Source organism: Agelaius phoeniceus, chromosome 30, assembly GCF_051311805.1.
Source record: "Agelaius phoeniceus isolate bAgePho1 chromosome 30, bAgePho1.hap1, whole genome shotgun sequence".
Lineage (NCBI taxonomy): Eukaryota > Metazoa > Chordata > Aves > Passeriformes > Icteridae > Agelaius > Agelaius phoeniceus.
Genome location: NC_135294.1, coordinates 1,848,539 through 1,874,403, shown reverse-complemented (window position 1 = coordinate 1,874,403; position 25,865 = coordinate 1,848,539). Strand labels below are relative to the sequence as shown.

Here is a 25,865-nt window from a genome sequence, read left to right as displayed (position 1 = left end):
GAGCGGCGGGGGCCGCATGCGCAGCTGCCGCCCCGCCGCTGCTCGGGGCTGGGCCGGGCTGGGCTTGGCTGGGCTGGGCTGGGCCGGGCTTTGCTGGGGCTGGGCCGGGCCGGGCTCCGGGCACAGGGAAGAAAGGGAGGCGCGCAGGGTTGGCTGCGTCTGCCGTTCCGGCCATTGCGGAGAGCGCCGATCACCTCTCGCACCGCGCCCCCCACCCTCGCTCCCCTTCCCTGGGATCGCCGTGATTTAGCCTCGGGGGATTTATTTTTGTTCTGTTTTTTTTTTTTTGTTCTGTTTGGGTTTTTTTTGTTTGTGTGGGTTTTTCTTTTTTTTTTTTTTTTTTTTTTTCCCTTGATCTACACACTGGTGAAGGGGAGGTTGCGGAGCAGTTGCTACGCGGGAGACAATAGCGGTGTAGCAGCCGCTGCGCTTCTCTTTAAAAAACATATAACATTACTGAATAAATACATCGGGGGTTGATTTCCCAAGATGTCTTATCAGGGGAAGAAAAATATTCCGCGGATCACGGTGAGTGGAGCGCAGGGGAATAGCGGCGGGGAAGGGGGAGGGGTGCGCGGGGATGGAGCCCTTTGTGTGCCGGAGCGATGCGGGGCTGGGGCAGGATAATGGGATCAGGGATAATGCGGCGCTTCCTGTGCTGCAGCGCTGGGGGGCCGGATTCAGCGGCATCGCCCCGCAGCAGCGCAGCGCCGACCCCCGGACAGCACCGGGGACCCCCGCACGGGCGCTCGGTGCCCTGGGGCTGTGCCCGGGGAGGGGTCCCTGCCTTGGGGCTGTGCCCGGAGGGGCTCTCCCAGCCCTTGGGCTGTGCCTAGGAGGGGCTCAGTGCCTTGCCGGGCGTTCCATCCCCGCCCGCCCCAGCCCGGCGAAGGGCGGCCCCGGCGAGGGCATCAGCTGGAGACCCCAATCCCCGCCGGGCTGGCGCTGGGGATTTTCCAGGATAGTCTTTTCTTCTCCAGGAAGCTTCTGGCAAGGCGCAGGTTTCGGTGCGGTCCTGGGGGAGCAGGGAAGGAGCCGTTATATAAACCCCTCCCTCGGTCTCCTTGTTAAGGGAGCCGATTTAGGGCAGGTATTGCAGATCCAAGGGTACCAACTTTTGGTTACGTAAGATATCCTTGACTAACGGGCTGCTGGAGCTGCTTATTTTTTTGGACACAGGAGTTTTTCATCCTTGGCAGCGGTTCCTCACCTTCCCCACGGACACACCCTTCCCCGTCCTCCTTCCTCATCCTCGGGGGCAGGAAAAGGAGCTCTGAAACGGGGCTTTGACGTGTCGGGTTTGGGCAGGAGTCGCTGGATTGTACAATTGCAGTGCTTAAGGAAGGCAGGGGATGTACAAAATGGTTATTGCTAAATGGTGCATTCTTCTTTTTTTTAATTATTTTTTCTCTGGAAAGGGGAGTCAGTTTCCCTCCAAGAGTCCAATGGTGAAGAGTTTAAAAAGCTGCCTCTGTTTAAAGGGCGATAGAGGTTCTTACTGAATCCCTGTCACGGGCCAGGAGTAGCATGACGCATTTTTCTTCTGGCTGAACGCTCTGATTTATGTTCTGTGCACCCAATCCTCCTGCAAAGGAGTAGGAAAATCAGATTCTGCTTCTGTTTACTGTTGTGCAAACCTGGGATTATCAGCTGAGGCTAACACTGGAAAAAGGAGGATAATGGATGTGTGGCTGCCCTGATTTTGCTGCTGAATAGACACAGATTTGGTGGCAGGCCCTCACAGGGATGTGAGCTGCATGTGCTTTTGTCTCCAAGGTGGTTGAGATGAGCAAGAGGATTCATCCTGATCTCGGAGCCCTCTCAAGAGCCCAGCAGCAGCCCTGGTTACTGCCAGAAGCATCATTAAAATGTTCTAGGCTGCGTTTTGTGGCCACTTTACATGTATATTTTTCCCTTCGTCTTCCGTAATTGATGCCCAGTCTATGAAGACTTGAGCTGTTGGTGACATCCATGCCCGGGCTTTCCCATTTTAAAGGCATGAGGAGCCTGCAGTGGAGGTGGGCATCAACACTGCAGTATTTCTGGAAATGGTAAACATATAGAACAGTTTGCTGGAGAAGGCTGGTATTGAAAGACAAGTGGGTTTTTCACACCCCACATTAATTCACTCAGGCTTATTGGCATTTGCAGCAGCTCCTAAATTTAAATTTTGGGGGTTTCTTTTTATTTGAAATCAGTGGCATTATCCAGGGGAACTCTCCACTGCAGCAGGAGGAAGGAGAAGCAGAAAAGGAGGGAGATGGACTTAACATTTCCTAGATGTTAAGCAGTGTTACAAAAGATGGATCTAATGGTATAAATCAGTATCTGATGCAATTCTTGGAGCTCTTTTGGTGTTAAAAGAACCGTGTCAGTTGAGAATTTGATGCTCCAACTCTTCAGTTTTATTATGAGGAATTTGGGAAAATGCCTGATTGTTCCTTCTTTCAACGAGTGGAGTTGGCACTTCAAAATCAGGGCCCTGAGCATCCCCGTCAATGTTTTATATGTATTTTTCTATAAATTCTTACATATATTTTCTCTAAGTCCATGGCACCTCTTGAGTTAAAAGTCCAGCTTTTGATTTCCCCAGCTTTGGCTGTGGTAGTATTGCTTTGTTCCCTTCCTGAGAAGGGAAAAAAGAATCAGAGTAAGTACAAGCGCAGCTCTGAGGGCCAAAGGTGTGGTTTAAACCAAAGATTCACAGCGTGTATGTGCTTTGCTTTAAATATTCATCTGCTGTAAAAATGCATCTGTGATGTGGGGAATGAAGGAACCAGGGGGATGTAGCAGCCACTTTTAACTCTCCTCCCCATCAGGAGCTCTGCAGTGGGTCTCACTCTTGTTTATGACTACTGCAAAAAAACCCACAAAAACACAAACGGCAACATTTTTTTTTGACCTAAAATCTTGCAGAAGCAAGCTGTAACCTGGGCTGGGATAAAGTTGTGCTGCCTGATAGCTGCCTTTTTATAATTACCTTCCTGTTCCTGCCAAACTGTCTTCTAATTTGAGGAGATTTTAATAACTGTTTTGTATATCCTTCCCTTAACCCTAATTTGCTAAATACGTGCATATTTCCATCTGGTTCTGCAGTGGTGCTCTGGATCCACTGCATCGAAACATCACTGAAGTGGACCAAAGGAGTTTGTTTGTGTTGTGTAACCCCTGGCAACAGACTTTTGGGCCATTTCCCTGACAGCAATTGACTCACATTGAGCCAAGCAGTGACTCCACTGTGTGGATGCGTATAGGAAATTTTGCACACGACCAAGGCAGAAAGAAACGAGATGTGGTTCTAACACATCCCTCCAAGTGCTATTTAGTGGTGCTGCTGCAGGTGATGGTGGCAGGCTTCAGGTGGGAGTGAAGCTGCCAGAGTAGATAAGATCACTGGAATCCACCTCTTTCCTCATTCTGATTTTTGGGTTTTTTTGGATCATCAGTGATGAAAGGCCTTGCAGATGAAATAAAGCATTTTATCTTTCCAGTTGAAAGTGCAGCAGTTGACTCGTGATTTGATGTGTGCTGGTGAATAATGCAGAGGTTGTTGCCTTTCCTCCTCTTTCATCTCTGGAGTGACACTGCAGACTGTCAGCTCTCCCATTGAATAATTGTGTCTTGTGTTGTGCTTCTTTTGTTGTAGAGTGATCGTCTTTTGATCAAAGGTGGTAAAATAGTTAATGACGACCAGTCCTTCTATGCAGACATTTACATGGAGGATGGGTTGATAAAGTAAGTGAAGCCTCATGGTGGGATTGGGTATGTACAGAAATGCACTGCAGATTGGCTGGAATAGCTTAATCTCAGAGAGATCTATTAAATTACAGTGAAAAATTAATATTTCCACGTCTATCCTGGTGTTTAATGAAGGAGCTTTAAAAGCAGGGTATTGAATAAATTAACAACCAGGCCCAAACCCTGCTGGCTCCAAGGAGGTACTTACATGTGCTTAATTTTAGCCATGAGAGCAGCCCCATGCTGAGATGACACATGTGTTTGAAGTTATCTGTGCTGTAAAGTCTCACTGAGTTATGACTTCAGATATTTTGAATTCAGAGTTCAGCATCCTAACACAATTCTCTTTTAGACTTGGAGGCTGGACTTAGGTGACCTCTGGAAGTCTCTTGCAGTGATGACTTCTCTGGGTCTGTGATGCAGAGATCACTCCAACCCCTCTTCAAGTAAAAAAGGACCCTGTAATGGAAGAGGTTCAGACTTTCTGTGTTTTCAGGCCTGGAACATATGTTCCTGGCACACTAAATGTGTTACAGATTTCTTTGGAAAATTATTCCTAGGAAAAAACAGGCAAGCTAGAGGTTACAAACAAGGAATTTTCCTGTTCTGGCTAAACAGCCAGCACATGTGCTTTTTCAATCAAGGTTAAAAGTTAAAGGAGCTAGCCAGAGACAGCTAATTAATTGCATCCACTACTGCACTGCTAAAAATAGGACTGTGAAGAGCTGGACTGGAGAGACCTCTGAGGGTCTCACCAGGAATTTGGTAACCAATATCTGCCTGAATTTATGTTTGTGTAGAGACTCTGTAATACTTACATATGAGAGGAAAAATAGAAAGTAAAGAAGCAAAAATTCTTTCATTGTTCCAAACCAATAGCTGTTAGAGAGCTGGAATCAAGTGTTGAGCTGTTGCTTTAAAAAGCCCAGCCACTGGAAAGCTGTGTTGAGTGCAGTGATCATCCATGACCTGCACGGCCCCTTCCAGAGGGGCTCCTTCTTTTCCTTCCTTTTAATGTTATCCTAAAGTCCTGAAGGAATTGCACACTTAACTCACCGTTAGGCAACTGCTTCCACGGGAAGAATAAAGCACCCTCAGCCCTATGTGTGCTGATCCTGTGCCCTGCTTTATATGGAAAAAGACAACAGCAGCTAGGCTAAGTAGCACAGGGGTATTTGTTTACAGGCTGCTTACCTGGGTGTGCCTGACCTGCTCCTCAAAACCTCTTTCCCCAGGCAAATAGGGGAGAACCTGATCGTGCCAGGGGGAGTGAAAACTATCGAGGCCCACGGCAGGATGGTGATTCCTGGAGGGATCGACGTCCACACCCGGTTCCAGATGCCAGAGCAGGGGATGACATCTGCTGATGATTTCTTCCAAGGGACCAAGGCTGCATTGGCTGGGGGCACCACCATGATCAGTAAGTGCCTGCTTTCCTCTTCCACCAAAGCTGGGCTTTTCTCTTTCCCAGATAAGAACAGGAGCTTTGGGAGTCACCTTGTTCTGAACCAGTGGGTGATGTCTGGCCAAGTTGCTGGGCAAAGCTTGTGGGAATAGGGTTGGAAAAGCAGGACCCCAGGATTTCCCCATCTTGCAGTTGTCACTCATTTCATTTGTCTTCCCTTACTGGTGGTGTGACTTCAGCAGGTTTTTGGCTGTGCTGCTGCTGGAACCAGTTGTCTCTGTGACATCTGGCTCTGGAGTGAGGAGCAGATCCCCCACATTCCTGTGCCTTGGTCCCTTGTCTGTGGAAAGATATCTATTGTGTTTCTCACACCCACTGATGCCAGTGTTCAGTGTGTCTTTGAAAACTGGACCACTTATTTCAGGATCTGCTTTAGCCACCAGGATTTTTTTAGTGTAGCTCCACTTGGGCTCATCTCCTCCTTTGGAGAAAGAGAGGAATTGTGAAGTAAAAATACCCCAAAATAAAAAAGACAGGCAGACTGACTGTTGTGCTGGCAGCAGGATTAGATACTTTTGGTATCTAATCTAATCCCTTCTGCCTCTAAAATGCCTCAGGAATGACTTCCGGGCTATCCGTCCCTGCTTACGTTTGCCGCAGGATCTTAAAACTCCACAAGCAAGTCATAGTCATTACCTTGTAACTTTGTTTGAGCCTGAGGAAAAAACAAGCCCCTCTGTTGCAGGGCAGCTGATAGGTGTAAAAATCTGCCATGGTGTCCCAGGCTCAGTTGCTGCATGTGGGAATGAGGGATAAAGATGTGAAGTGATCCAAAATCTGAGCATCTCACAGTCTTTCATGTACTCTCAGGTGCTGCCACTCCACAAGGAGGGGAGTTCAGGTACAGAGGAATAAAAGAAGCTGTTTCAGAACATGTATTAGTGTCTGTTGTCCAGTCTGTGGGTATAAGGAGATCTTAAGCACAGCCAGAAACCAGCTTAACTCTCCTCAGTTCCAGCCAAGCCCTGCGTGGACTGGAGCATCCTCATCCCCCAGAGCGTGATTGTGAGCAGTCCTTGATCCCTGGCCTGGTGGGTGGACTTGAATGGATTGACAGGAGGCTGGAAGTTGGTCTTAGTTAATGCTTCAAAGAAATAATCTTAAAATAATTCAGGAAATTATTTTTCATAACATTTTCACTTCAGAGTGTGAGGTTTGTGTCTGAAGATAGCCTCACCCACAGAGGGGGTGTGGCTGTGGATGATCCCTTTGTGCACACTAATACCCAGTTCTCCTTCAAATCTTTGCTATCAATTTAAATCAATAGCACTGAAATGCTATTTATTTTTTTTATTTTCAGTCTCAGTTCATTGACTTTGTTTCACTGGTTGTTCCTTTGTTAGAGTACCTGGTTCACACTTGAGTTATCACTTTGTTCTTCCTTGTTAAGTTGAATTAGATCAAAATAACATTCTCTGTCATCTGCATGTGACCTTTCAGCAGCACTGTTCTCCTCAATGGCACTTTTTGAAAGTAGAAATTGGTTTGGCAAATTTTTTATGGAGTAGCCTTGTACTTTGGATGCCTAATTTTACCTCTGCAGAGCCTCCAGTTTCAGAAATCCTTTATGTGTGTAAATATTTATTGCCTTTATGGCTGTAATATCTAAATACTTCACTAATGATAATGTAATGCTTTTCTGAGTTAGGGAGGTGGGAGGAGAATACCGCATTTTACAAATTCTCCTTTTACAGCTGTGAAAATGAGCATAATTTGGATTATAACCATGAGCAAACCATTTAGAGGAGACTAGGGATTAAACTTTACCATCCTGAGTATCTCAGATGAAGACACCAAAATACAAAACCATCTCTAAACAACAAAAAAATCCTCCTGAGACTGCAGCAAGGACTAATTGTACTAAATAGGATGATGGAGAGACATTTCTGGTAGGTGAGAATCAGCAACTGGAGCAGCAGAAAGCAGGATGAATGATCCAGAGTAGACTTCAAAGCTTTGGAGCCTCTGCATTGTGTCAGCTCAGCTGTTTCTCTGAGCAAAATTACAGCATTTGGAAAAGTTCTTCCACAGTGAAGCTCTGGTCAACACTCTCTTGGTGGGTGGCCCTTGGGCTTCCCCAGAGCAGGTGGAAGCTGTGGTGGATGGCAACATTTTTTCTTTTATGATTAAGAGGACAATATTTAGTGAACTGGATTCACAATATCACAAATTGCAGCCTGAAAATGACGCTCTTATCTCATTGTATGTTTTAAATGCTGGGATTTTACAAAGGGAATCTGTTCCTCCCGTGGACTTGTATCCAGCTGTGTCTCTGTTTTTCAGTCTTTTTTAGGAAAATACACATCTTTTTGGATGTGAGATCTGTGGAAAAAACCACCCAATTTCCTCATTAGTGCTTTTAGCAAACTTTGTATGATTTATTTACAAATACCTTTACTCCATCTGTTTCTCTGCTCTATGCATGACCCTCACTTTGGGCACAAAAACAGCTTCCTTAGCTTCATGCTTCAATTTATTTCACATTTTTGTGCTGGAGGGCACTTTAAGGCTGTTTACAGTCATTTTAGGGAAATACTTATTTTGCATGCAGTTTTCAGTGAAATTGAACCAAGAACCTTGGATAGGTTTCCACTGATGGTTGGTTTATAAAAATTGTGGGTGAAATTCTGACTTTGGTGAGTTTTGGCATCGATCTGCAGTGCCAGGAATCATCTGGAGGATCTGCTTTGGTGAACCTCATTTTCAGCTCAGATCAAATTCAATGTTGCCCCTTTAATTCTCATGGCAGACACATCCAGGGAATGCACAGGAATGTAACCTGTTTTATCCAAGCCCTGTCCTCATTTGCTTGTTCCCCTCTAAATTCATCCCTGCAGCATCAGGGAGGGGGAATCAGATGGGTCCTGGTGTCAAATGGAACAGTTGTGTGGTTTTTGTGGCACCAGAGGAGATTTTTCCTGGTGGGAAGCAGATCTAGCTCCAATCCAGGTCTTCCCAGCTGATCAGGGAAAAGGGGCTGGGGGTGAGGATCCAAATCTGCCCTTTTGTCTCTCAGTCTCTTGCTTTCCTGAGCCCTCCCTAGGTTGCTCCACTCAGGAGTTAGGGCTGATTGCTTTTTCTGCTGGCTCCCCTGAGGCCATTGAGCAGGAATTCCAGCTATGATCCTTCTGTCTCTCCCCTCTGCAGTGCCAAAGGCAAGGCTCCAGCTGCCTTTGCTAGCAGAGGAACAAACAGAGTTGGTTTTGCCTGAAATGACGTATTGTGATATCTTTGTTTTTCTGCAGTGACAATTTGCACAGTCCTTTTCTTGGTCCCCACCTTAGAAAAATACTGGTGTGGGTATGTTAGCTGAAAAGCCCTCCCTCTGGGTTTTAGGATAACATTGCTCTGGGAAAGAAACTTGGATTCTCGCCCTTTTGAAATGTCAGAATGCAGTGTTTGGGCATTAAGTTGAAAGGAGAATTCCAGAATGCTCCGCAGAGAATTTTGATGGAGAGAAGAGTATTAAATACGCTCCAACCTGTTCTGGTTGCTTCTCTAAACTTTCCTGTATTCCATGGAAAGAGAACAGTCCTTCCAGAGTTTTGGAAAAGGATTCTGTCTGAAGTTGCCCTCACAAGAGGCTAAAGTTTTGGTGAGCTAAAAATGGCATTTTTCATAGACTCACAAACCATCCTGAGTTGCAAGGGATGATCTCCAAGGATCACCAAAGCCCAATGTCTGGCTCTGCACAAGACACCTATTTTTGAGTCCCTGTTTTCCCAATCTGAGCTAGGTTAATACCCCAGGATATAACCCAGTCCCTGGACCTGTTAGAGGAGGAAGAATCCCTGCTAGGAACAGGGTGGCCTCTTGGAGCCTGGTGATGGTTTGGTTGCTGATTAACTGTGATGGGTGAAATCCCCATCAAAATCAGTGGAAAAATTCCCCCTGATTTGAGCCAGGGGCAAGATTGCCTCTGTCTGCTCCCAGCCCTGCAGAAGGGATGAAAAAGTTAAGCTCTGTATATTTACTGGCTCTCTGATCCCTGAGCCTGTTTAATGTCCCAGTGAGAACTCCATCCATCCAGGCCAGCTCCCACACACATTTTGAGCCCCTCCTCCCAGACTCTGCTTCTTCTCTGGTATCTGCTGTCCTTGGGTGAAATCTCTTGCTGACATTGCCTCTCTTGACTCAGTCAACCACTGTTATAATCATAGAGAGAAATTACAGTGAGAGAAATGATAGCTTTTTCTGGCCTGGTGGCTTGGAAGCCAACAGCCTTTTGAACTTGAGCAGCAGTTATCCTAATGACATGGGGAGGGAAGGCTGGGGAGGGGAGCCTGTGTATCTTGGGAAGTTCAGGAAATGAAGGGGAGCCTCACATGGCTGCTGTTGGCTCCCTAATTCCTGACCCTGCAATTAAAGAGCTCCTGTGGGCCGCATGGCAGGGGTTTGAGCTGCCCAGCCACAATCCAACTCAAAGTGAGGTGACACCAGGTCTCCCAGGTCATTGTGAAGATCACCACCTTGCTGGAAGGAGATGTTTCTAGTCAGGAATGATTCCTCACCTTTTGGGTTTTGATCTAAGTGTGACAGAGAATGCCCCAAAGGAGATCAGACTCTGTGACAGTCTCAGCTTAAAGTGGGGTTTAGACAGGATGAGGATGTGGGGTGGTATTTAAACCCACCAGTGGAGATTAAATTCTATTCTACCTGACTGGGTGCATTTATTTTGTATCATTAGGGTTAGTACTGTGCTGGTCTAGAGTCTAAATGGTAAGAGGAAGAGAAGGGAAGCAGAGACAGAAGGGGGTGACAGCAGTGGTCAGGCAGGGACTTGTGGCTGAGCTGGAATTATAAAACCAAGTGTTTTGCATCCAAGAGCAGCGACCACAGAGCTGCAGTGTCTCCCCAGGTCCCTGGCTGTGTGTACACAGCACTGCATTATTCCACAGGCACCAGCCCCAGTTTTGTTTCTCTTTGCACCTAGAGATGAAAGAGGAACTGTGCTCTGGGACCAGCCCTGCAGACGGACTGCCCTGGCTCTGGAACTCGTTTCTCTTTCTGGCAGCGCTTCTTCTGCCCCAAAGAAATGTTTAATTCTCTAGAAACATAGTGAAAGTGTCTACACATTATTGGGGATTTCTATGAGTAGGAATCCTTGCTATCTGTGACTGGAATAATGACATCACCACACAGAGGTTCAGAGTCCCTCCTGCCCTGTCACTCCTCTCTCCAGCTCCCCTTGGTCCTTTTTACACCCCCAAAACCAGCCTTGGCCCCGATTCACCCTAAATCTCTTTGCTTCACCAGCTCCCAGCTTCCTGCTGCTGTGTTTGTACCTTTCATTCAGGGCAGGCTTAAAATCCTTAATGAGAAAGTGGGGCTGTAAGCAGAGTGGGCAGTTCCCTGGTGTGAGCTTCTCTTCCCGAGCTTTTAAACCCCTCTAAGTCCATTAGGCTCTGCCTGCAGCGGATTGTGCAGCCTCTGTCCAGGGCTTGCTCTGCTCCCAGCATCCCAGCAGTGCTGGATGGGATGCCCCATTGTTCTGGGGGGGATTCCAGTGGGGGCTCATGGAGATATGCCAAGTCCTTGATGTCCCTTGCCAGAGAGCACAGGAGGAAACAGCTGTGCAGACCTCAGATGTGTTACGTGTTTCTGTGTGTGCTGAGGGGGAGTTTTTTGACCCTTTGGGCTGTAGCTATTGTTTGCCACCTCTCTGTGCTGTGAGGAACGGGCTCCTGTGGGGAGCACACAGGGACTCAGGAGCCATATGTCTGTGTGTCTGTGTCTGGGATGATGCAGGAGACCTGTGGTGTGGTGAGATGTTTAACACTGGTGTCACACACTCAGCTAGGCCGTCATTCCCTCTCAGTGCTGAAAGGTGAAGTCATTCGCCCTGATGTTGGGCTGGAGTCCTGTGAAACCTCTGCAGTCTAGCCTGGCTTGTTTTTGAGTCAATCAGGAGGTTTTTATCTGTTTTCCATCTTTTCCTTCCCCAGAGCTGCTGGGGATCCTGCCCCTTTCTCCTCTCCATCCTTCTGCCACTTGGTAGCACTGATTTTTTTAAAGAGCAGGTGAGGGGTCACTTTCTCTGTTTGTTTTGACCCATTCTGCTCCAGCCTCTCCCTGTGCAGGAAGGAGGGGATGGAATCAATTCCATGCATGCTGGAGCTTGGTTTAGTTTGGAACACACAAGGGCTGGAGTGGCAGCAGTTCTGACAGTGCAGATGTGACTGACCTAGATTTTTTCATGCATCCAAAAAGAGGGATTTATTTCAGGAGAAATTAACTTGTGTTGTCTGTTGATGCAATAGCACTTCATGCCTCTTATTCCATTTAATGCTGGGGATCAATGATGCTGCTTTCCCACTGCATGGGGAAGAGTTCTTTTGCTTGAAGAGCTGCTTTGAAGTGCTTTTTTTACAGAATCACTGAATGGTTTGGGTTGGAAGGAACCTTAAAGATCATCTTGTTCCACCCCTTGCCATGGGCAGGGTACCTTCCACTACCCAGATGGTTCCAAGCCCTGTCCAGTCTGTCCTTAAACACTTCCAGGTATGGGGAGCCTGAGCCATGGCCTCACCACCCTTATAATAAAGAATTTCTTCCTAATACGTCATTTTAACCTGCGCCCCTTCTGCTTAAGGCCACCTCCTCTGTCCTATGACTACATGCCCTTGTGAAAAGTCCCAAAAACGCCCAAAATTTTGCTTTCTTTGTCCAGTGCTCTCATCCCCAAGATGCAGGCCTTAGAGATGACACAGGAGTAAAGAGCCGGTGGGTCTCTGATGGGCTGTGTCTCACCCAGCCGCTTACATCCATGGGAAGTGTACATGATGTTTTCATGGGGGCTGGTGTAAAAGTTGGCTCCTCCAGGTCGGCTGTGGATGGAAAAAAAATCTTAAAAAATAAAATGTTATTATCCACCTCGCTTCTTATAACATCTTTAGCTGCTTGTGATAGGTTTTCAGAGCATGTGTGTTAAACCTTGCTAGCTAAAGTGTCCTAATCACCTTCAAGTCTTGACAAGGTCTTCAAAGAAGCAGTAGGAAGTGGTGCCACCAGCTCTTTTCTTGGCCTGTTTTTCTGGGCAGGGAATTTTCGCCTCCCCACCAGTTCAAGGTTCAACACCTTGGCTGCTTTTTACTTCCTGTGAGCTTGACTAAGCAGAAAATGCCCTGGTCAGGCAGGACCTTTCAGCTCTCCACATTGGAAATTAGCTCTGTGTGCCACGGGAGGGAAGCAAGTGGAACCTGAAAGAAGGAAAGGCTGTAACCAACTGCAGGATTCCCCACTTGGGATGGATTTGGAGTGCTGCCTGTGGAGTGGGATTTGATGTCTTTGATCAGCAGAGCCTTTTTTCCCCTCTTTCCTTCAGCCCCAGTGCCTTTAGACTTCGTAGATCCCATCTGTTTCTTAGAGACTGGATTTTTTTTTTTTTTAATCTTTCTGGTGAGAGGGAGAATTGTTTGAGGAATACAAATGAGCTCCTCCTGTCTGGCACACTTTAATCACACTCAGGAACTGCCAGTTGTTAGCAGCTTGGGGCTGTGCCTGCATCTTTTCACAGCCCTCACTCCCATGGAAGCCCTGTGCATTGCAAGGAATGCAGGGATGGACATTTACAAGTTATGGCTTCTGGGAGAACTCTTTTCTTCCCTTGATACCCTGCAGTTGGTGTTGGGACCTCCTGTGTGACAATGGGAATGTCATTCCATTTCTTCATGCTGGTTGCTGGCTGTCTATAATGGGAGGTGGCTTTGTTGCTGAGGGGTTGTGGTTTTAATTCAAATTAATTAAGCTCACCTAGAGCCTCATATCATAAGTAAAAAGTGATTATTTTTGTGAAGAGCTACCTGAGAAGCTGGTGTGGGGAACACTGGAAGTAAGGAGGTAATCCCTGTCCCTCCCACTTGACATCTGCAGATCCAGAGGAGCGTGCTTTTGGCTTCCTATGTAGGTAAAAGAAGGAACTTGTAGATTTCACATGCAAATGTGAACTGGCAGATGCTTTGGTTGGTTTTCAGAGCCCACCAAAAAGGGCTCAGCTTTTGGAAGCTTCCCTTCCCATTTGTCCAAGTGTGTTTCCACCACATTGCTTTTATCCCTAGAAGCAGCTACATATGTACAGCATAGATATTTTTGGATCTGGGGGATTCGATGGTGGTGTTTTACATATGAATGAAATTCCCTTGCACGGCCTCCAAGCAGCAGGAACTGGGGAAGGAGATCCTGGAGAACCCTCCCAAATTATTGCACAGCACTGAGTTGGTGCAGGGAAGGGGAAAGTTCCTAAACTGCAACACCCTGAGTGGTTTGTGCCTCCAAATTGGGGTTCTTCATGGGCCTGGCAAGATTCCAGACTCCTTGAAAAGCCAGGCAAGGCCAGTTCAGCAGCCAGGGACTGTGTCACAGGATTCTTTGTTCCAATATTCCAATATTGCTTAAAAAATATCTCATTGCAGAGTGGCTGTCAGTTAATGATACTTTCCAGCAGGCTTTTCTTTACTTCAGATAAGATTTCTGAGGATTAGTATCAGTGTCCCAAGAGAAGAGTTTGGCTACTGATGGGCTACAAAAGACTTTTCAGCCTGATGGGCAGAGACGCTTTCCACTGTGAATGGAAAAAGTTTTGGAAAGCTTTTGTAGTGCAGCTGAGTAAAATGTAGGTGTGCAATGTGTTCTTAGAAGCAGAATTGGGCCATGGAACCAGGACCACAGCTGAGGACTCTGAACCAGTCAGTCCTACTGCAATGCAAACACTGTCATAAAGGGGAAGGTGGCAGCTGTATGGAGCATCTCCCACTGAGCCATCCTGCCCAGATCCAGGGGCAATTCCAACTGTTCATGGAATCCCAGAATGTTTTGGGTTGGAAGAGACTTTAAAGTCCATCCAGTCCCACCCCCTGCCATGGGCAGAGACACCTCCCACTATCCCAGGTTGCTCCAACCCCTGTTGGCCAGCCTGGCCTTGGACAGGAATGGGGCAGCCACAGCTTTTCTGGACAACCTGTGCCAAGACCTCCCCACCCTTATAGTAAATAATTTCCTTCTAATACCACATTTAAGCCGAGGTGTAGAAAGCAACAGTTGCCCATAAAGACTTGGTGCATGGATAAAACAAAAGTTAGATCTTGTGTGTAGGAGTTTCCCAAACCAGTTTGCCACAGGATGGGTGTCTCTCTTTGGGTGGGCAGCTCAGGTCCTGCCCAGGAGTGATGCTTTGTGCCCCAAACCTTGGACTCTTCACAAGTCTAGGAAAACACCAGACAGCTTGTGAGGCCAGGCTGGGCTGGCTCAGAGCTGGAGGAAGAAGTTCAGTGGCTTGGGGAACATGCCACAGGAGTCTCTGTTTAAACTGGGGATAATCTAGTTAGGACCTCCCACAGGTTAATGATTTCAGCAAGCACAAGAGCTAATTTGCAGGCAATATGGGTGCTGCAGAGTGGAGAGAACACCTGCAGATGGGCAGGTGTGGTCAGGAAATGGCTGTGTGAGGGACGGATGTGCTGCTTGATCCTTGTCCATTGGTGGAAACCAGGTTCTGCTGCACCTCCCACCAGGTTTTCTCCATAAACATTTAGGTCTGATTCAGCTCTCACTTCCCTGCCTGCAGTTGTGTGTGAGAGTAGTTTGAGTGGGAACAGGATGGGGACTGCTGGTGTTGTAGCAGAAGTGGCTGTGGTTTGGTAGTGATGGGTGACAACTTCCTCCTTGGAACATGATGTCACCTTGTTACAGTCATGAGAAGAGGAAGTGTCTGGTTCTCATCCAGGCAGGGGAGATGTTTACTTGACAAATACAGGGTTTTTCTTTTCCCCTGTATTAATACAAGCTGTATTAATAAAAAGTGCTTGTATAGAATCAAAACTCTTCACATTTAGTTTATTTTTGGGGGGGGGGGGGAAACCAACTTTTCTAATGCCAAACACACAAAGCCCTCTCAGAACCACTACAAAATTCCATTGTAAAAACTGGCATCCTGCAGTCGTGTTCGTCTTCATCTCTAACGCTCCTGAAACAGCCCTGGGCCATGAAATGAAGGTGAGAATCCAAAACTTGGTGAGAATAATGCCAGGCCAGAACTGTTCCAGCTTCCCAGCGAGTGGAAAAAGCCTAAGGGGCAGGACACATCTCCAGTGACCTGAGAGGGACAGAGTTGGCTCATGGCACGTGATCTTTTGTCCTCCTGTGTCTGATCAGCTCTTGCCCCTTGGATGTGTTATTAATTCTTGTGTTTTGTCTTGACTTGAAAGTCATGGCTACGAACCAAGGTTTTTTTCCATCTCAGTCCCTCAAGGTTTACAGACCAATTCATATGGAAGCCTTTGAAGCCCTGTGTGCTCTTTTCACGGCCTTCAAGTGTGGAGTAATGCCTGAAAGAAAGGATAAATCTTGGAACCACTTACATGTCTCTTTTGAACTTGGTTCCCCTCCTTCTCTGCCATGGTGACCTCCTGAGATACAATGAATGCACAATAAACCTGTACTGGGAAGAGATGGAGCCTTTTTTTTTGATCTGACCTTAATATGCTGCCATGCCAGCTGCTGGGGGGTTATTAATAATTATGTGAATTCTTTATGTTTGTGTCCAGCTGGCCTCAAATTGTCAATTGTATTTTGGATGTAATCAGCCAAAAGGGCAAGTGAAATATCTGTATGACATCAGTGAGGGAATAAGGGAATGTTGCAGTCTGAAAATGTAATCAGTGGAGCACGGATGTGTCTGATTCTTCTGAGCCTGGTCCAGCTTCTGATTTCTCCGCATCAGGTCTTATAAACTGGTTCTGAACTGACAGAAAACAACATGTGATGTCATTTAGGCTGCCTTTACTATGAATTTGGCAGGCATGTACAGGACACCAGTCCTTGGGTAGTTTTATTAGTACCATAAATGCTGTTCTGTGCAGGGCTGTAACTCTTCAGAATAATCTCTTTATTCCAGTATCTTTTCTTGGGGAAGGGGGACGGGGGGGGGGAACAAGAATAAAATATTGTGGGAATAAATCCCCACAAATACACAGCTGAAAATCTGGTTGCTGGAACCAGGATGTGAAGAAAGTCCTTCATTTGATTTCTCTTTAGCTGAGGTGCATCAGGTCGATGGAGCAGTTTCCTTTGAAGTGATTTTGTCACTGTCCTTCCTTTTCCCAGATCAAACCCATGACCCAGAGTGCGGTTTAGAGGAAGAATTAGGATGGAATCAGAAAAAAAGGAGGTGTGAGGCTCTTCTGGATTGCTTGATTTGGGATTTTTGAGCTCAGAGAAGGGTTGTGGTCTCTGGGTGGGTGCAGGGCTGCTTAGCTGGAAATTGGGGTTTAATACTTAAATCAGAATTCTTGTTGCTGAAAATGGCTTTGTTACTGGATGGGGCAGCTTTTGGTAGCTCAATTGCTTGACACATAAAAGGGTAATGATACATAAAGGTAGAAGGAATTGTGATATTTTACCAGCTGAGAATTTGAAGCCTCTGGATGAAATAAGGTCTGTGATGATGGTATAATCTATGGGTCAGTCAAGGGCCTGACTTTCAGTTCACAGAGATTGATTTTATTCCTCTTGCTTTCACAGAATTACCCCCACTTCACATCAGTGCCAGGAGAATATTCCTGCAGCCACAGCCTGACAACTCCAGACTTCTAAGTAGGGACCTGTGCAATTACCAGGGCTGAATTTAATTACAGCCTCTCAATAAAATGGCTTGTGACAGAATGTACAACTCAATAAATTCACCAGATTTCACCACACGCAGTTGCTGTGGGGATTAAGTAGTATTAAAAAGGCAGATGTGTTTATAGTGATCAAGTTGCTATTTAAAGTTTTGGGTAGGGGAGATCTGCCTGCTAATAGTTAAGCTTAAATGTTAAGGATTTTCACCTTATAAACTCCTCTTAAACAATAGGCACATTTAAAGCTGATAGGAGCAAGAAATAATGTGTAAAACTGCAGTCTGTAATAGCAACTGGAACCATCCTGAATACATGGTTTTTATTACATACACAATTTTGGTAACATCTGACCCTAATTCATGTTTATATTGTCCATTTCAAACAGTTTTTCTCCTTCCTGGTAGTGGCGTTCATGAGCTAAAGCCCCAGAAAATTTTCATGCATGCTTTGGATGACACTTAATTAAACCAGTTGAAAAAAATCCTTTCCAGTGGAAAGCTGGAAGCATGGGCTATTAATAGAAGCTCCAGGAACGGGTTGTTTGCAAGCCAAGGCTTGCTCAACTGAGGCAGGATGCAAAAAAGAAAAAAAAAATGCACATGCCACAATGCCAGGAAGCTATAAAATCCATTAATCCCCACCCATGAGCACATCCATCCCAAAAGCAATCCCTTTTGTTTTCAAGGCAAGGCAAAGAGCTTGATCCAGCTCTCCCTCTGAAGCAATAATTTCTCTAGAGTTTAGCAAGGGGTCAAAAATATAAAGGCATTGCTCTTCATCTGCATTTTTTTTTTTTAATTTGAGAGGGATTCCAAGCATCAGAAAGAGATCATATGGAATTTTTCTGGCTCTAGTCTCAGAGTATCCTGCAGGCTGTTGGGTAATTCCCCATCTTTCTGTGCTGGATCCCTCTTGCCCATCTCCCATCTTGCTCAGGGTGCAGGTACCACCCTGCTCCAGGAAAGCTCTTCAGGAGCAGAAAGCCCCAGAGTTTGGAAAAGGGAGCCAAGATGTGATGCAAGATTTCCTAAAGCCACCATTTAAAGCTGAAATTGGCACCATTTTCAGTGGGCTGTGGAAGTGGTTTTAATGTCTGGGAGCAGCTGGATGAAGACAAGGAGGTGTTTCAGGCCAGCCTTAACTGTGGTTCAGCTTTTAGGCTGCCTTTTCTGGAATCAGTTGTTAGACTTGATCTGTGCACGTCCCTTCCAGCTCAGGGTATTCCATGATTCTGTGAATTGTGCAAAAAAGCAGTAGGAACGATCTGAACTTTGAAATTACATGTGTGGATGGGATTGTGCTGGGATCTGATTTTAGTACAGGTTTTGTGTTAGTACATGATAAGAATGTGTTAATAATGGGTGATGCAAGCACTTCTAACCTTTTTTTCCATGATTTTTCCATGCTTATGTTAAAACAACACTGCTTTATTTTCCCCATGCTTGGAGCATTTCATCCATTCCCCTAAGTTTTTGCCTTCCCCTTTCATTCCATACCCCATTATCTCCCTACCAGCATCTAACCAGTTTGGCCCATGAGACACAGAATATTCCAGCATGGCTGGGTGCCAGCTTTGGTGCAGAAGAGCCACATGGATCACCCAGTGTTGTTGTCTCACTTCAGCTCATTGTCTGCCTTTAATCCTGAGCTGATTAATCTGCCCGAGGAGGAGGAGGAGGAGGAGGAGCAAAGGACCCTGAGCTGAGCCGGGCAGGCAAGAAAACAGCCCTGGCTGGTGGTGGGTGGGAGCTGGAACACTGGGAAGCAGGTGCACCTTGTAAGCCTGTGTGTAATGACAGGAGAGCCAAACCAGGAATGGGAAGGGTAATTAGGAGTCTGGATGATTAGGGCTGGAGCATGTGTGTCCACAGGTGCTCAAATCCCACTGCCCTCGGAGGGAGGTTAGAACTTGGATTGTCTGGGAGAAAGACAGACTGTCCAGGTATTTTGGAATCCTGTCTGTGTTTAATAAGGAAAAAAATTAGAATATTTGTAATGTATAAAATAGTTTTTCTCATTTTTTTAAAGAATTTCCTTTGCTGGTGTAACAGCCTTGTTTGTCCTCAGCCCTGGGCTGCTGCATTTTGGGTTCTGCAGCTCAAAAGGTTAAAAGATAATCTACAGAATGTTTTCTGCTCTTAGCTGAGAAACCAGTGTAACCCTGAGCTTGGCTTTGCCCTGTGCCTTGCTGAGAATGTGTTAAATAAAGCAAAACATTTGGATTAGACGTAAATTTCACTCAGATTCAGGGAGCCACTACAAGGCCCCCAAAGCTATTTAATTTCTTCTTTGAAGATTTCAGCACTGATGAAGTGATTCTTACATTATCTTTTCCTTTTCTTTTTTTTTTTTTTTTCCTCCGTTTTTTTTTTCTGTTTTTGGAACAAGCTTTTAGTTTAAAAATGAGCTGGCAACTTCCTTCTCAGACCTCAAGCGGCTGAATTCATTTGCACCGCAAAAATCAACAACAGGAAGAAAACATCTGGGCTGGGAAGCACACCAGATCAAGGCTGTGGTGGTGGAGGGAATAAAGGGGTGACAACAGCCTGTGTCACTGCAGTTTGTTTTAAGTGTGCCCTGCAGGCGTGGGGTCACCCGGGGATTGAACATTCCTGGTTCCCGAGGTGATGGAAGGAAAGATTCGGCAATGGGATGGGATTCCCAGGGAGAAGGAGCATTGTGGGGTCAGGACAGCACTGCTTTTCCCATGGGAAGCCTCCTGGGAATTCTCCAGGAGGGAGATTTGCTGTGAGCTGGGGTAGGTCAGCCCTTGTATCCATGGTCCTGGGACAGATCATCCCCAGGGGTCATCCTGGAAGCCTGGGGCTGTGGGAACGTGGTGGGATGGAGCCTCCATCAGTTTCTTGTGCTGCTCTGGCGCACGGGGACCTGAAAGAAAAAGCTTTTTGTTTTACTCTGAGCTCTTGAGCTGTGCCTGAGGGCTAGAAGAAGCTTCTCTAAGCTGCATTTCCATCTGGCCATCTCAACAGGCAGAAGCTGTTTCAGAGCTCAGTCCTTTCAAGAGCAGAAAAAGAGTCAGCCTTGTCTACTCTCCTTTCCTGGGTCTGGGCTCATTTTTACTTATTTGGTCTCCTCCAAAGCCCACCTTGCATGGGGGGGATGTAGGCCATGATCTTGCAATGTGTTTGGCCCCTTTCACAGAGGATGGAAAAATCAAGGAGACTGCCATTTGTGTCTGAATTGCCTCCAGACCAGGATATGGTATTACATGCACTTTCTCCATGCCTTTTGTGCAGCATCCACTGCTCCTGCTTGCCTGCTGTGGCAGCATAGCTTCCATCCTGCCCCAGGGTCAGGTAGAGGACCCCAGCTCTTGGGCCCCTCTCCAGGGATGTCCCTGTCACCATGACTGTCTCTTGGTATGCTCTGCTGGGACCTTCCCCTGAGTCCCTTCAGACCAATTCAGTCCCAGGGTGCAAAGGCTCTCACTTACCTTGCACTCTCAGGCTGCTTTCCTGCTGAGTTCTTCCATGTGGATGTGGGGAAGTGGTCGTTCACTGATGTTTGCCTGGCAGAGCTGCTGTACAGAAAAAGTGAGCTGTGTTTTGAAGGGGCAAGGGAGTGATTTGGCTGTCAGGGAGCTATGGGGTGCTGCTACAGGAGATATTCCCAACCCCTGGAGCTGACTTCCCTGCACACTTGCACCAGCACTTCCATGCCTGACTCTTATTGCAACCAGCTGTGGTTTGGCTTTGTCAGAGAGCTGACAGAGCTCCCTTACCCCTGGTTCCACTGCCTCCAAAAAATCCCATTTGTCATCCTTGGGCAGTGCATGAAGTGAGGTGGTGATAAAGCTCTGATCCCTGACAACACAGTCATTCCTGGGACCTCCAGAGCATTCCCAGGGGCTCAGTGCTGGGCTTTGAGGACTCTCTGTTAACCCCTTGGTGCCTTCAGGCACGATTTCCCAATGCCCACAACCCATCCATCATCTTGGGGCTGATAGAGCTCTGAGAGCACCTTTAGTCTCAAGTGGAGATGGATTTATTCCTGTGATGTGTTAGAGATTAAATGGACTTTTTTTTGGCTTTTTAATTAGACATTTGTGTAAACCTGGGCTTTCTCCACATCCCATTGGAAAAGCAAAAGGAATGTTATTTTTCTCCTTGTTGTTCCTTCTACTTAAGCTAAAGATTAACTTTGACAGAGCAACAAGGGCTCTGTACTGGCCAAGAAACAATTCAGGCTGGAATTTAGTGGAAGGTTTCTGACCACTGGGGTGGTCAGATCATGGAACAGAAATTGGATGATTTTTTTAAAAACAGGTCAGTTTGTTGTCTGCTTATATTTGGGCTACTTTTTGCAGTGGTGGTGAAAAGCACATCCTTGGTGTGGTGCCAGACAAGAGGCAAATTTCCAAGTTTTCACTCATAGCATGGATTTCTGTGATGGGTACAGGGGGAACAAAGAGACCCCCAGCCACTCCTGCAGCCCTGAGCTGATGAAAGCTGCAGCTGCCAAGGCAGTAAGGATGTGCATATCATGTCCTTGCCTTGGTGTGATGCTGCCAGGGGAAAAAGCCTCTTGGAAAGCAGAAATATTCTAAGCTTTGCAAAGGGGAGAGGGTGGGCAGCGTTTTGCAGCAGGGATGTTGTTTTGGGTGAGCTCTTGGCTTTCTGCAGTGTGTACACAGCTCAGGCAGCTGAGAGGTCTCTGCTGACTTCGGTGACTGAAGCTCGTGGCTGCTCAGGAGAGCTGGGCTGCCTTTCCCAGTGTGAATCTGGTTCCTTAGGCAGTGCAAAACCAGTAAATCTTGGCTGCTGTGTCTGTGTGGGGGCAAAGCAAAGCTTTGTTCTGCCCTGGGGGTGAGTGGATCCCAGGGGCTCTGTCTCTCATCCCAGCTGTGACTTAGAGCAGCCCTGATTGTCACCATAAAGTTAAAAAAAAAAAAGCTGCTGGGATTTCTCTGCTGATAATTGAAGCAACTTTATATTTTTCTGTGTATTCTAATGTAGATTCAAGCCGGACCCTCTCCTCCTCCCCAGCAGTGCTTCCCAGTTTGTGACCCCAAAATCACACAGGCTTTTCCTGTTCTCTCAGCTCAGTAGTGGAGATGCTGACTTGCTTTTTTTTTATTTCACTGTGTCTTTTGAAGAGCTCAGAGACTCCATGTGCTCAAATAAAAACCAGGAACACTGAGCCTTCAGATCCAGGTCCCTTGCATCACCCACTGAGGCTGTCCTGCAGCTGCAGCTGCCTGTGAATCCAGTTGCTGCTGTATTTGGTGTGAGGATCAAACTAAGCAGGTGCCAGAGGCAGCAGGACCTTCTCAATGTCAGAGAGATCTCTCCAACCACTAATTGTTGGTCCTGCTTCCTCCAGTCCTCTGGAAGGTGCTCCTGGTTGAGATGTGTAACACCAACAGCTGTAGTAAACAGGTTGTAATAGCATCTCATTTTCCTTCAGCTGCTGCTCCATAATTGACTTCCGTGCTGCATTCTCTAGAAACCACTGAGAAATAAATTGCAAACTTAGAAATATTTTAAGGGGAAAGAGGATGCCTTGCAGCAGCCTCTGCACAGCTGTGCTTGCTATCCTGGGCACCCAGGAAAGCTTCTGCACCAGCAATTTACCAGTGCTTTGGTTGTCGTTCCCAGTTGACCACGTGGTTCCCGAGCCTGGGACCAGTTTGCTGACGGCATTCGACCAGTGGCGAGAGTGGGCGGACAGCAAATCCTGCTGTGACTACTCCCTGCACGTGGACATCACTGAGTGGCATAAAGGTGTCCAGGAGGAGATGGAAGCTCTAGTTAAAGATCATGGTAAGCCAGGGAAGCCTTGCCCCTCCTTGTTTTTCAGGATCCCTTATTATTTAGGGCTGTCTCTCATGCAGTATTTTACTTTTATATCCCAATAAAGCTGGTTTAGGCCCATTCTGGCTCCTTGAGAAGGTTTGGGCAGTTGGGATTGCAGAGGGCTCAGGGGTTGGGGCACATTGGTGTTGATTTTCCCGATGTGAATCTCCTGCTTTCCCCATGCAGAGCAGCTCCTGTGTCCAGTGAAGGTCCTTCGGGTTCATCAGTGCCCTTGATGATACCTGCAGCCATTAAAGTGCTGTAAAGAAGGGAAATAGGAGCCCTTTCCAGAGCCCAATCCAGCTCTGGATGCTAAAAGTGAAGAGCTGAGTAAAACGACCTCATAGGTTTTCCCCCTCTTTATTTACCCTTGGCATTTCATCCTCAGGCTGGAGTAATTTTCCATCCTGTTTGTAGTTTGAAAACCCAGCATTTTATGCCATAATAGGAGCTTCCCACACATGCTGGGTGAGAGCTTTTAGTGGTTCCAAAGGCTGGAGAGGAAAAGCCAGCTTAGGATCAGTCAGGGTCAGTCTGGACACGTCATAGACACAGATTTCCCGTTGTTCTCCCTGGAGGGTGAGGGGGATCAGCCATGCAGGCCCAGTCTCTGCTTTTGGGTGAGATCCATTTTTGCTTTTATTTTGTTACTCAACCTCCTACAGTGAATTCATGGAATTATCGCTGGCAGCTGATCTAGGGATTGTAGTCCATGGCTTTCCTGCAATGTGCTCTCTTTCCCCCAGGTGTGAATTCCTTCTTGGTGTACATGGCTTTCAAAGATCGCTTTCAGCTCAGTGATTCTCAGGTAGGAAGGAAGGCTTTGTGTTTAATTTGTCACAAATTAGTGTTTAAGTTCAATATCCTGGGATCTGACACTCTATCCTGGTTCCAATCTTTATGTGTGTAACAGTACCTAAGATTGGCAACAGCACCCATAGCTCTGCTGTGAAGATTATAGTTTTAATTAAAAATAAAACCTAACCAACAGCAAACCCTGAAAGGCCTGGCTGAGGGAAGCAATGGTAAAACTCTCATTTTGAGAGGTTGGAGGTTTTTTCCCAGCTCCTTTGGGGTAGAAGCAGTGGCAGTTCTTTGAATTGCTGCTTTATGCCTCTGCACAGGGCAGGACAGGGGGATCTCTGGGCTAATTATAATTATTCTGTTTAGAAGCTAAAACTGATCCTGGTCCAGAGGTGTTTTATTGGTGGTAGAATCACTGGGACCTTAGAAAGGAATTAATTGCCCTCCAGTTTGCTGTTCTGGTGGGCACATTTGGGCACATTTAGCTGTTCAGAAGAGCAGTTTATGTTTCTGAAGGTGTGGGAGGAGAGGAATGCCTGGGAGTGTTGGTGTGTGAGTTATCTCTGAGGGCTCTGGAAACATTTTGATGAGGGAACATTGAAGGCGCCAGTTGGGGGTTACCGGACCTGAGCCCTCTCAGACTGGTTGCTGGAGTGGGAAATCACACTGCTCCTACCTCCAGATACTGGATTTCCATGGAGAACATGCCCCTACCACTCAGATATAAGGGATGTTTTTCGTGCCAGGCACCAGTAAATGAGACATCAAACAGGTACAACTCTGCAAGTCCTTTAAAATCATCCAGCTGTGGGGCTTGAGTTGTTGCTGTTTCTTCCTCTCGTACTCCAAACCTGCCACTGGATAATCCTTCTTTGCCACATCAGCAGCATCCAACTGTAAAATTGGGAAATTCAGTGATAGGCATGAAAATGGTTTGCTTCTCTCCAGCAAACCACATCTTATATTGCTTAGTGCTTCTCTTTCTCTTTTCTCCTCTGCAAAATTCTGTTTTCTCTGGGGATCTGGGGTGTGGCCTCACCAACAGGTGTGTTCCTGTTGTGATGTGTGTTACCTGTCCCCCAGATTTATGAAGTCCTGAGTGTGATCCGGGACATTGGCGCCACAGCCCAAGTGCATGCTGAGAACGGTGACATCATTGCTGAGGTATGGCCTGTTTGTTCTCTGAGTTATTGGCTTCAAATGCTGGGAGGGGTTTAAATTCTGACTCCTCCTTTGCAAACTGAGAGCCACCAAAGCTTTTGAGAGCATGGCATAGTTGTACTAAGGGTGTGAGTGGGGCTGTGCAGCAGTTTTTAACTCCTTTGACACTGATGAAATAGGTTTTTGTGGCAGCTTACAGTTTGGGGTGGATATTGGGCATCTCTGCCGCTCTCCCCAAAAGTGAAAAGCTGGGTGTGACTGTCACTATGTGGAACAAATTGTTCTGCAGGAAATAAGAAGAGGGGGAGTGGGAAGGGATGTAGCCTCATACAGTACATGGGGTGCTGATGTTTGGGGTCTGTTTATCCTCCAACCAGGAGCAAGGGAGAAATGTTAATAATGTATTCAATTTAATCTTATCTCCAGCTCATTTGGTACACTGTGTCTCAAGCACCCAGAGGATTTCTATGTTCTTTGGCTGGGCAAGAGCCCACCCCAGTCCTTGAGCCCAGTTGCAGGACAATTTTTTCCATGAGTTATCATTTTGCCACATCTTATAGATGATTTTATAGACACAAATGAGTGCTGAAAGTCGAGGGGCTATGAGCCCAGTGTGAAGGGAATCCAAATAAAAGGTTTCCTTGACCTCCTGTGAACAAATCAGCAAGGTTTTGTGAGCTCTGGTTATTCTCAGCAAGGGGAGTTGGACAGGACTTTCTTGCAGGGCCCTTATGCAAAGCCCCATGTGATTTTTAACCAGCACAGATGCTCAGGATCTCACTCATGCCCCTTTCCAATAGCTGTGTGTAGTGCAAGAAAAATTCCCTGTTGCTTTAAATCTCATCCCTGCTTTTTTTTCTTCTCTGCCTTAGGAGCAGCAAAGGATCCTGGAGCTGGGGATCACAGGCCCTGAAGGGCATGTGTTGAGCAGACCTGAAGAGGTGAGAACTCCCCTGCCTTTGCATTTACCCCCTCCCAATTTGTAATATCTCTTCATTGCCATTAAGTACTTCATGTTGGGATGAATGTGGCTGGAAACAGGATTTTTCTGCATTTGGGGTTATGTTGGTGGAATTCTGCTATTGTCCTTTCTAGGTCTAGTGTCTTGGGCTTCTCTCTTGGTCATTATTTTGTCAGACTTCCAGTGAATTAGCAGAATTTTTAAATTTATGCCCAAATCCTAACATTGTTTTAGGTACTTCCATAGCTTCCATTACTGTGATAGTTGATATTTTGATGAAATTTTACCAATGGGGTGGGGGTTTT

The 25,865-nt window shown here is 46.5% G+C and overlaps 1 protein-coding gene across 2 annotated transcripts in view; it reads left to right on the top strand.

Annotated features, from left to right (window-relative positions):
- DPYSL2 (dihydropyrimidinase like 2) overlaps window positions 1–25,865 on the top strand; it is a 52,413-nt gene that overhangs the window by 9,789 nt on the left and 16,759 nt on the right. Inside the window, exons 1-7 of one of the 2 annotated variants that reach the window (XM_054650651.2) lie at window positions 74–528; window positions 3,647–3,735; window positions 4,974–5,158; window positions 22,437–22,601; window positions 23,381–23,442; window positions 24,522–24,602; window positions 25,472–25,540. In XM_054650651.2, the coding sequence (XP_054506626.1) occupies window positions 490–528; window positions 3,647–3,735; window positions 4,974–5,158; window positions 22,437–22,601; window positions 23,381–23,442; window positions 24,522–24,602; window positions 25,472–25,540 (690 nt within the window). In that variant the 5' untranslated portion in view covers window positions 74–489. Of the gene's footprint in view, window positions 1–73; window positions 529–3,646; window positions 3,736–4,973; window positions 5,159–22,436; window positions 22,602–23,380; window positions 23,443–24,521; window positions 24,603–25,471; window positions 25,541–25,865 lie in introns of those variants that run through there. The other variant, XM_054650650.2, reaches the window with a different exon arrangement.